The sequence below is a fragment of the Saccostrea echinata genome, unplaced genomic scaffold (assembly GCF_033153115.1).
Source record: "Saccostrea echinata isolate AGI-Se365-2 ecotype Australia unplaced genomic scaffold, CSIRO_AGI_Sech_v1 ptg000048l, whole genome shotgun sequence".
Taxonomy (NCBI): domain Eukaryota; kingdom Metazoa; phylum Mollusca; class Bivalvia; order Ostreida; family Ostreidae; genus Saccostrea; species Saccostrea echinata.
The window spans coordinates 1,089,500-1,101,754 of NW_026889797.1; the positions used below are offsets into that span (position 1 = coordinate 1,089,500).

Below are 12,255 nucleotides of genomic sequence, written 5' to 3' on the forward strand. Positions count from 1 at the left end.
AATTAAAATTCATATACATTTAAATCAATTTTAATGAAATAAAGTCGCTTAGCTCAATCAGTTGATTTATTTCTTTTGTGTAATGTTTATATAACCTAGTCTTTAAAACATTTTTTTTAAATACTGCACCTATGGTACATGGAATTCCGGGTAATTGGGTTTTCTGTGTAATACAAATAGAGATAATTCTCTGATAAATTTCATTTATCGAAGAAAAGGGTGAAATAATTATAACATTCTAAACTATGAGATTTACCTAGCATTATTTTTTTTCCGGTATTAAAAGAAGGTAAAAATAAAAGAAATCGGTTGGTTCCACCGTGATTACGCAAGAGAGTAAATGCACCGGACTTAATTTATAGTATGAATCGATTTCATTCAATACTTGACTTTATTAAAGAAGTCAATATTATTTTTGGCTAATTGGTCGGATCTTGTTTTTCTCATTTTCAATCGGTTATGGCTATTCGACCCCCCGACCGGCGAATATTCCTCAAACGGGACTAAGACATAATTTACAATGTTTTATTTTATTTGCCGTCTTCAATGTATATTGAATTATTTTTTTTTTTAGTTACAGTTACAACAAATTCTAATATCAATAATTTATAATTATTTAGTCCGAATAGTCGCATTTCACTTTGTAGATATTTATTTTTGTATATTTGTGTTCTTATGTATTTTAAACAAAAAGGATCTAACCTTAATTTATAATTCAAGCATATACGAGGTTTGAATCATCTGATATATAAATGTTCACACATATAACAGCTTGCAATACACGTAGTTGTAACAGATACAAATTCTCTTGAGTGAAAATATTTATACATGTAACACCGTTACACATACAAAAACATAGGAAGTTATTTAATTTTGGTTTATCCACAAAGAAATATTTGAACGAGCAAATAAAATGTCATGACATAATTTACCAGAATTAATGAAGGGCGTTATTATATTTACCATTTATTTAGATTTCTACACCGGAAATCATTTTTTGAGGGGGGTGGGGTGGAGATGTAGAAGTTGATGATAGAACTATGATGTCAAATTTATTAATATTGTTAAAGCCGATTTCATAAACCCTTTCTTTCGGCCGGTCTCCTAATAATATTCTTTACCTAGGATATTTCTATTAAATGGCGATTTTTGGATACATCGCAGACTTTACAGACATTGAATATAAATATTTAATTTACTGCATATATTTCTTCCGAGAAAATATCATTATTTGTAAATAAATTTATAAGATATATATTCCTTATATAAATAATAAATCTATTTATAAAGTTTCATAGAATTATCGTACGTGTGAGAAACAACACCTGTCTACGGAATTTTTGAATAACCATCATGTTAAAATCTCTGTAATTACACGATTCATAATTCAACCTTATTGAGAATTTCGACATTCACACAAATATTCGAAAATTTCCACCACTGAATAGAATTAATCAAAAATAATTACAGTCTGCGTTTAACAACGATCCACTAAATTATTGCCAAAAAATAAATAAAGAGGTTTTGTAAACTAAGCATAGTGACCTTACGTGTTCTTTCATAATACTTAAAATATATTTTATCATTTAGATTTGCAGCATTGCAGGTATTTTAATTAACATACAGCAGTATATCAAACAAAAGAATCTATTCGTCTTGTCAAAAAAGTTCTGCATTTTGAAACAATCCTATCAGGTTTTGCGTTTATCCTATCGTGAAGATCGTTTATCAGGTCTATCGTGTTTTGCATTTATCGTAATTTGCGTTTATCGTGTTTTGCGTTTATCCTATCGTGAGTGCGTCCTATCGTATCGTGCGTGTATCCTATCGTATCGTGCGATTATCCTATCGTATCGTGTATCCTGTAAAGAATAACGTTGCGGGTACTGCATGCTGCCAATATCTGCCACCATTATACTCTATAGTAAATACAACCGATAAATATGTTTATAAAGATAAAGACTTATAAGTATAGAAGTAAGAAATACATGTTTATACTTTCTTTTAGAAATATACAAAAATCTATACCTGAATTGCCTGTGGGACCATACCAGGCTTTCATCTCCCTCACAGTCTCCAAACTGTCCGAAAACATTCTGAATACGAGCGTTCAATATCGTACATCCCGTTGTAAACAAAAAAAAATCGTCTGGTCAACCGCTTAACGGCAATATTTATGAAAAATATCGGCTAGGTAAGATGGTTCTATTTTCACAAGAAATTCAAATTATTAATTAATAATTTAGCACCTATTAGCCTCAATACAAAAACCTCAATAACTTTGACACTTTGATTTACTATAGTGATAACTTTGACACTTTGATTTACTAAAGTGATAACTAGGAAAACTTTGATTTCTTATGGTGATCACTATGAAAATTTTGATTTACTTTGGTGAAAACTTTGATTTACTATAGTGATCACTATGAAAACTTTGATTTACTATGGTGAAAACTTTGATTTACTACAGTGATCACTTTGAAAACTTTGATTTATAGTGATAACTATGACACTATAGTGATCACTTCGAAAACTTTGATTTATCATAGTGATCACTTTGACACTATAGTGATCACTTTGAAAACTTTTATTTTCTATCGTGATAACTTTGACATTTTGATTTACTTTAGTTTACTATTATATAAATATTGCATGTAGTTGAATGTAACATTGGAAATTTTCACCCTAAGAAAACCACTGTCAACCGAGGCGCAGCCGAGGTTCACAATGGTTTTCGAGGGGTGAAAATTTTCAATGTTACACTCAACTACATGCAATATTTATTATATTACACTGAATGTTTTATTCAATTACATATTACAGTGAACCTTGCGCGCATAAATTCTGCGCAGTCAATATTTTTTTTGGAATATCACCCGTCGTCAGGCAATGTTGACTGTTGCTATGCTGGAGAGCGTGGCCTCATTATTCAACGGGTTATAGTGTTTTTTAACAAATGTTTCTCGACGAATCAGATTCAACAGATTTACATGAAAGTATAATATAGTAAACTAAAGTTAACTATAGAATTCTTTGTTAGGGTTTAATTGAAATAGTTAGTATAAATCAATGGGAAAAGTTTAAGCTATATGATAAAGTTATTGATTTTATATTGGTGAATATTGGCACTCGTTGGCAGTACAAATGCACTTGCAAGCTCGCACAGCCTTCTCGTGCCAATTTTCACCAATATAAGTTCAATAACCCAACAATATACACATATACATCGTAGGGGTATGGAGGTGTAACTTCGGCCGTTTATAATTACGTCAGTGTTAATGTACAAGTAGAGTTCTAGTAGAAGGGACTGGGGTCCACCGCCTTTGAGGTATGGAGGGCTACGCTTATATTGACCTGCTTGAAATCCACCTTTACTGGGCCTTTTGTTCTTAATGAATGTACACAGTGGACTTTCAAGAATGACCGTGAAGAATGTGGTTGCATATTGTTAAAGGTAATGGAGAGGTCATTTGAAACAATTCACCTATAAAAAACCAATACATTTCTGATTTTCGTCATGTTAATATGGAAGCATTGAACACGATGATAAAATTTATTTGACTCAGCGACATTACCAGGTCAATAATACAAATAATGAATATAACACGGATAATGTGGTAGCTAATATATTATGATTAGAAGTTAATACCAATTTCAGAAGATTTTTTTTAAAAGAAGTCATATGCCAGAGTGTTCCGACTACTATCGACAGGCCGGTGAATTTTTTTTTTTTTCTACGGCAGAAAAATTTAAAAGTATTTTTTTTTCAAGGTCTGAAAACAGACAATGAAGTACAAACAAACGACTTAATTGACAATTAACGTAAAAATGAAGATTTTTTTATTATTATTATTTATATGACATTAGCACCTTTAACAAAATTGATAATCTTTTTATATTTATAAGAAAATTGCTTGTAACTTTTGGTGTTGGTTAAAGGTGGTTATGACATGTGTAGGAGTTGCATAAAACACCAAACCTCTTGAGTTTTCCCATATCGATAGTACATTACTTTGCGACCTTATATCAAAACAAATACTATAGCATATTTAACCAATCAAAATTGATCATTAAATTTGATCTTTAGCCTACTTACATACCAGTTTTGAAGGAAAAAATACCACTTGAAAATTTGTGATCATTGTAAGTCGCAAAATGGCCTTCTAGAGAATGATCCTTTTCCACTTAAAATTTTCAATCTAAACTTTCCATATCAGTCGAATAAATTTACCAATGACAGCTCACTGAACATTGTTGATTTGTCTCAATGAATGTTTTATTTTAGAAACCCAAATACTACATTTATAACTCATGCATTTGATGTGAAAATTAAACTAGCTCAGTTCATTCTTTACTATTGAATACTTTCTCTACATAAAGTCAGTTGGAGATGTAAAACTTTCTCTAAGTTGTGCATTCCGTCTTTTAAAAGACATGAATTTCCTCATCAGCTCCAGCATTTCTCTCTGGTTGTCAAGGAGTTGTGAAAAGACATTCTCTTTACATGTATCTCCGGAATACCCAGGTTCGCATAAACCAGAACAGGATCCGGTCACGTGATGACATGGTCTATAACCTTTACAATAACCACATTGTTCTTGACATTCTGAGCCATACCAGCCTTGACTGCATGCTGAAAATTAACAAAAATAACATTTAAAAATTATTTTTTAACCCTTTGATATCGTATCAGCTGTAAAATATTGAATCATTTATCAGAAAATGAAAATATTGGACAACACTTCGCAATTTTTAGTACAATTACTTGCTGTATGATCAGCGATTACATAAAATCTTGAAAAATGTGAGAATATTCATGAATTCTATTTAGACATCTTTAAATACAATTTACTTTCGTTGCATAATGATCCTATGTATCCTGCGTTACATCCATTTAAACAGGACCCATTCAGTGGATGACATTGAGCTGATTCCAGGCAGTGACCACATTGCAAGTTACAATCCGTACCATAAAATCCACCATCACATTCTGATATGATTTATTTAAAAGAAAAAATAAAATATGATAAAATGTATTCATTTTTCTTGGTGCTATATATTTACAATTAAAATATCTTTATGTTATGTTATGTTATCAATAAACAATAGCTACATCCATTATATTTTGACACGGTATATCCCTGTGAGCTTGAAATAAAAGATACCACAGAGTCTAACACTCTATTCCAAATTTGGATATTTTACTAGAAAAATACGTCATAGGTAACATAACAACAAAGTTTTAGATTAAACATAATGACTTCAACTTTTCATTTGTCAACTTCCTTTACTTATATATGTAGCAATAAACCCTAATCACCTGCATAGGGGGTTTATGTATCTCAGTTGAATCGATACGCAAGAGGAACATGTATAAACAATTTCTGAAACGAGGCAAGCTATTGACAAACAAGTTTATGAAACAATAATATTAACAGTATCGTTTGAAATCCTCATTTTGCAAGTCCTATGGTCGATACAATGCAGTTGTCAGCAAATACAATTGATAATTTATTCAAATGCTGATGGACGTTTTTCATACTAATTATTTTGCCATTATTAACACAATGCGTTGTCTACGGATATTTCCGTTTTCTCCGGAACGTAACAAAGAGCACACGGTGGGTTTGAACGGTTGGCAGGGGATTTTCACACCTCCATTGCCTGATGTTTTAGGGGTCCGTATTTGCTCTGCACCTTATTTGCATTGTTTGCATGGACTTTTGAACTTTAATACCTGTTGATTTCCCCTATATTTCATGTTACTATATGTAAAGCATAAACTTGAGATGAAAGATACAAACAGCTAAAAAAAAAAATAATATCATTAAATTTAAATTTGAAAATTGAACACGCAGCACCTTTATGCGCACTATGAGGAAATCGACAGAATATTGATATTAACAAATAAATACTCTTTTAAACTGAATTGATGATTGTCATATAATAGGACTCGTACTTGCATTTAAAGTGCGGAGCAAAAATATACAAACCTTTACTTAAGGCTACGCGATCACTGTTTATTAAGATCACTGTTTATTTCATGCGGTAGGCATACATATATTCCATATAAAAGTAATGGGAATCTCAGTAAAAATATTTTCTTATGTAATTTGTCGAATATAGTCGTTTCTTAGATTATTTCAGAGTACGTTACATAAATTACTTTTAAATTTACTTGACAAAAATATGTAAAGATGACGTGCTTCGGACGTCTGTGAACATCAATATAGGTCTTGTATACTATTTGAAGGTGTTTCATACTGAAGAAGTTTAATTATAAATTCAGTGAACAGATACCAAAGCAAACAATTGTTTGAATCTCTTTAAAAAAGAAAAAAAGAGGGTTAAATACACTCTACATTTAAAGCTTAAATCTGTTAGTTATCCTTTTAATGAAATAATTACCATTAGTACATTGAAGCCCTTTCCAGCCTGGTTGACATCCACCTTCACACACCCCGGTCGTTCTATTGCATTTTAAGGGTTCACCGCAGTTTTCATTACAATCTTGTTCACAGTTATTTCCGAATGTTCCTGCTGAACACTCTGTTATGAAGATTTTAAGACATATTGACATATAAGTATGCTTTATATTCCTATAGTTTACGTCCTAAGAAACAAAAGTAATGATACAAAATACAATATTTTAAAACATTTTAATGTATTTTAACAGGGAAATACTGTGATTTATTTATTGAATAAAAGTGATATTCTCTCATAGTGTGAAATGATGCCAAAGTGATATTATGTCACAGTGTGAAATGATATCAAAGAAAATAAAATTAAATTTAAAAAAAGTCCTGGCTTGTCATAAGATAGAGATAGTTACTAAACCGTCTTGATACAGACTAAAATATTCAATTTCCTCCCAAATATGTTGAGAAATCCATGTTACAAAGTTTTCAATCTCAAAACTGCTAAGCTATAATGTTTCAACCGCTCAATTATGACGTCACGGCCTATGACACTGTGTTAAGAAAAGATAGAGGAAAAGGAAAAGCAAAGAAAATGTAATAAACAGAAAATTTAATGTTTTGTTGTTGGATATGGAATTTATGTCACTCGTGAGACAGCATTTTTATTATTTTCACTCGTGCTTAGCACTCGTGAAAATATCAAAAAATTCTCTCCCAGCCGTGAAATAAATTCCATTTCCAGCTACAAAACATTGAATATCCTCTATTTATTAAACAAATACCTTTATCACAAAATGTTCCTTCATACCCAGCGTCACAGCCTTCAGGACATGACCCATTGATGTGATGACATTGTTGTCCCAGGCAGGCTCTACATTTTTGTCCGCAATCCTGTCCATATGTACCATCGCCACATTCTATTGATAGCAATGAACATAGTTTCAGCACACAGTGAAATAGACGTATTGATAAAATTTTTCATCCTATTACTTTTGAAAAAAAAGTTCAGGCAGTTACATGAACCCCAAAGTAATACCGGCATTTCATTAAAAAAAGAACATTTTATAGAAAAAGGTAAATCATAAAAAATAAGGTCATGCTGTTCTTTAGGGGAAAACATTTAAAGAAATATGTGTTTTACTCATCTGTTGCCTTAAAAACAACCAGCAAAATAAAGTTATTTTCACACTGATATCACTAATCATGTATCAGAATGTTATGAATCTGGGTCTTTCTACAAATCTCTGTTTTATATTACACTATTCTCTGGGCTTCTTTAAGGAACTGGATTCCTTACAAGATGACTAAAATAATTTGGTATTGTAGTTTAATTGCCTTTTTCTCATACATGTATATTGCAAAGCAAAGTAGCAGACTTTGGAAAGATGAAAAGCCCTTTGTTTACACACCTCTTATATGTTCTTTTCTTATATATTCACATTTAAGTGTTTGTTTTTATATTCCTAAGTGCTGGAAGCTTTTTAAGAAATGCGATAGTTTACTAGAGAACTAAATTATGTATGTGATTGTGCCATTAATTGCCTCTTTTTACATAAATTGCAAAGCAAAGTAGAAAATACTCTAAAAAATATAGTATGTTGAAAAAAGCTTTAAGTATTTTGTATACATATTATCTCTTCTACATGTATGTACTATTCAGATATATACAGATTTTGCTTGTTGATATATCTCTAAGTGTAATTAGTTTTTTCTGACAAGATTTGTTTAAGATGAAAGAGAGATTTTTTTTCCCCTTTGATTAATAGCTGGCTTTTAACATTAATACAAACTAATTAAATAATTACGGGTATGACAAGTTACACAATAATCTGATTATCACGTGATAAATTTTTTCATATAACAGTGTTATAAATACAACATACATGCACATTAAGATATAGTTATCAATACAAAAAATGTAATTCTTTCTACAATCGTTTAAATGCTAAAATCACCTATCTAACAAGCATTCTGAGAGTATTGCATTAGCAATACTTACTACCGGTAAGTGTAATCTGGTTCCCGTTAAGAATTGAAAATGCCATAATTCCGTCAAAAATTAATGAAGTTGGACGAAATGCAAACTTGATCTATATCTAATCAAGGTAAAGCCACATACCAAAAATCAGTTCAATATCTACAAGCGTTTAGAAGAAAATTGCGGAAAACCCGTAAAAATTGAAAAGGCCGTAATTCCGTCAAAAATCAATGAAGCGGAACGAAATGCAAACTTGATCTGTAACTCATCAAGATACACTCACATACCAAAAATCAGCTCAATACCTACAAAAGTTTAGGAAAAAAGTGCGGAAAACCAAGTGGGACAGACTGACAGACAGACAGAGGGACAGACAGACAGACAGACAGACGGACAGACAGACAGACAGACGGACAGACAGACAGACAGACAGACAGACGGACGGACAGACGGACGGACAGACTCAGAGGAAACCTATAGTCCCCTCCGGTTTCACCGGTAGGGGACTAATAATGCTATGACATGTTTTGAAATGTATTTTGAAAACCCTTGAAACTCAAAACTAGCTATTTGTCATATTACTAGCAATTCCTGTTCTCAAAGTTTGTATTTATTTCATCTCAAACTACTCTGCTTAAGCAAAAAAAAAAAAAAACGGATTTTGGATAAGCCTTGAAAGCATTTTTTTTTTTGAATTTTGATGTGTTTGTAGTCTACTTACGTAATTCACATTGATGTCCCTTGTAACCAGGTTTACATCCCTGACAAGCACCTGTCTCTACATGACAATAACGACAGTTCGTGTCAGGACAGGGGAAGGAACAAGTAGGTCCATAGTAACCTGTTTTATTGCAGCCTTAAATAGCAGGAATATAATCTGGTTAAAGTAAATGAACTGATATATTTTCTTAAAGAATTAAAATCGAGTTCATAATTTAATCATTTATTGAAGAATCTAATTTGAGAATTAAGAACGTTTTATTTTAAGTCAAAGCACTGCTGTAGAACAATGGTTTCAAAGAAATAAAACATGTCTCTTATTCCCTAGACCAAATATTAAAAGGGTTCCTCAAAAAGGATAATTACGTGGTGTTTCCTGAATACATAAGACAGAGCTCATATGAGAGCTAGAAAAAAAAAAACATACCATTCACCTCCACTTCACATATATCATTGTGTGCGTATTTTGAATACAGTTTAGAATGTGCTGATCTCTGTGGTCTCTCGTTATAGTAGATAACAAATTGTCCATGTACAGGACACGGTATGTCAATGATGGCTGGAATTGTGGATGTGGTATAGATTGTGTCATGAAAACATAAATGCCCATCGAGTGTTTCTGTCGTATTTGAAACATAAACATAAAATCCCAAAAAATATTTCGTGTAGCCATTTGCAGAATCTGAAAAAAAGCAAAGTGTAACTTTAACTTGAAATGTTCTACAAGTATTCCTGAGGTTTTAATACATTTTTTTCGTGCATGTTCTGTCTCTTTAAACTTAAAAAAAAATCACGAAAAACATGAACTATCCCTTATATTCTTCACTAAGGAATAATTCCTGTAGTGAAAAATTGGATCAAAGGAGTTGACTACTTCGAATTATGATGTGAATATACTTTTTTTTTTCTAAAAAAAAAAAGTTTAAAGCAACATTTCATAAAAATAACTATCCTTTTTGAAGCATTGTGCAACTATTTCTTCAAGGAGTCAGAATATTTTATTAATAATACTGAAGCAAATTAGAAAATACCATGCATAAATTTCATTTTAAATCTGGCTTTCATCAAGAATGGTATTTCAAGGTAAAGTTAATTATCTCTTGAAGACAGTAAATATTATCATCATACATCACCAACTTATTTTTTAAAACTGACATATAAAAAAAGGCTGATTTTTGTGATAAAAATAATATGTAGTTAAACAATATATAATTTTACCCCATGGTACATTGCCTGTCCTGTGATATATCCTTATATCATGGATGCTGTAAATGGACGTCAAGTTCACCCACCAGGTAGCAGTTTTATATCCATCACCTGATATTACACATTGCCCTCCAAAAGCTGAGAGGTCAGTCTTTAGACCATCAACAGCATTGCTGGAGTTGAATGTACCCTCTGCATAGTATGGAGACCAATACGCTTGCGATTGATGTGTGGGTTTATTTAAAGCTATATTCTCTGCAGAAAAAAAAAATGGAAAACGTATCGGAATATGTTTCGGATACTTTGTCAAGGGTTGTCCTTTTTTAATTGTCATTTTTGTAAAAAAAAAAAAGAAAAAAAAAGTTGCTTCAAATACATTTTAGGTACATGTGATATTCCAGTTTTGATGTAATGCTAATGCAGATAAATTTTTATGTCTTAACTTTGTACATCTGAGTGCGCACACGTTAAAAAATTATTGTGACCTTTAAAAAGTTCATTCCTACGATATAACAATCCATAAAGTTGATAACTAGATGATACAATTTCATTAATTATATCATATTATTAATTAATTAGAATTAAATCATGAAAATCAGACTATGACTAAAAACATACCATATCCATTGATTATGCGTAACACTGTTAATATCACACCGAAGTTTAACACGTTGGCACTCATTGGGATAGTCAGTATAAAACAAAAGAAAAAACATCGCATCTTTTGATACTACTTCATAAACAAGTACTACTTGTGCTTAAGCAAAGTACAAACACAAAGCTCATAATGCATGGATAATTTAAGACAGTTATAAAGACATTGATGCTATTAAAGGATACTTCACGTCCTTAGGAAAGAAGGAAGATGAAAAGAAAGAGTGAAATGGGTAACAAAATTCTTGATTTAAATCGTAACCACATCTTCAGTTTGCAGAAAATCTGCAAAGAGCACATATAACAGTAAACACAAAATGAAGCGCATAGAAATCACTATGTTGTTGTTTTTCATAAAATATAAAGCAAGATCTTATATCACTTTCACGTGGATTACATCCGAGTTCAAAAATTGTCCCAGATATTGCAAAATGAAATTTTATCGCAATTCCCATTCTTTCGTTCCAAAATATATTATTTAATATACGTCAAGAAATTTAATAACATTGTCAAATATAGATGTTTTACTAGACAGTGCTGCAGGAAGATTATATGGTAATGGGGTCACGATTAAGATCGACATAATTACAAAATAGCTTCGCCTATATTGTATCATCTTATGAACATTTGTTTGTTTTTTTTTATATTACAAAATTATCACTATGAATATCTCGTTCGTGCAATTATATTTAATTATGGTTTGATTGTTACTGAACAAAAAGCAGCCTGAAGCCCCCACCCCCCCCCCCACCCCCCCATTTTCAAACTGATTTTTCCTTCAATATCTAAAGAAGTAATAATTGATGTATACATGTTTGAATATTAAATTCTTTTTTAACATGCATATAATATATAAAATCAAAGAAGCCACCAGCAAACTATGTAAAAAGAAGAAAAAGGACTAATAATGATACAAGAGTAAGCACCATCACTTCAACTCCCCTCTGTCTGGTATTTTGATCATTTTTTTCCCAAATGTAACTAGAATCATAAAACATAAAAGGATTGTTTAGGCACCAACGCGGCTAGGATAAGGCTGTCTGTAAAATATTAAACTGTTCCAACTGCAGAAACTTCTCTGAACTACCAAGATATGACGTCACAATACCATATGAAGTCAAGTCATTGCATATTTGAGTGGACATGATGGGGATAGTGTCATAACTTTTATATTCCTTTTACGTGACATGTAGAATTTTTCTTGCGTTGTTGTTTAATTCAGATGTTTGGATTGCTTTTTTTTAAGCTCCAGTGTGTTGTTTTGACATTGAATATTTG

At 31.5% G+C, this 12,255-nt stretch overlaps 1 protein-coding gene across 1 annotated transcript; it reads right to left on the minus strand.

Annotated features, from left to right (window-relative positions):
- Positions 1-4,157: 4,157 nt before the first annotated feature.
- LOC133203132 (multiple epidermal growth factor-like domains protein 10) lies at positions 4,158-11,005 on the minus strand. The gene is made up of 8 exons (XM_061338977.1): positions 10,942-11,005; positions 10,336-10,578; positions 9,545-9,799; positions 9,119-9,253; positions 7,202-7,336; positions 6,409-6,549; positions 4,853-4,990; positions 4,158-4,633 (listed from the first exon to the last, which is right to left on the minus strand). Exons 1-8 carry the CDS (start codon positions 11,003-11,005, stop codon positions 4,371-4,373), a joined length of 1,374 nt encoding a protein of 457 aa, XP_061194961.1. The 3' UTR covers positions 4,158-4,370.
- Between the last annotated feature and the right edge of the window lie 1,250 nt (positions 11,006-12,255).

What these genes read in the sequence shown, in the direction of transcription:
- LOC133203132 (XM_061338977.1), bottom strand. Translation starts at nt 11,005, where the DNA reads ATGAGTGCCAACGTGTTAAACTTCGGTGTGATATTAACAGTGTTACGC. An exon ending in GACAGGCAATGTACCATGGG is followed by an intron (nt 9,800 to 10,335) that starts GTAAAATTATAT and finishes GCTTTTTTTCAG; the next exon opens with ATTCTGCAAATGGCTACACG. An exon ending in AGGGCTTCAATGTACTAATG is followed by an intron (nt 4,991 to 6,408) that starts GTAATTATTTCA and finishes AAATCATATCAG; the next exon opens with AATGTGATGGTGGATTTTAT.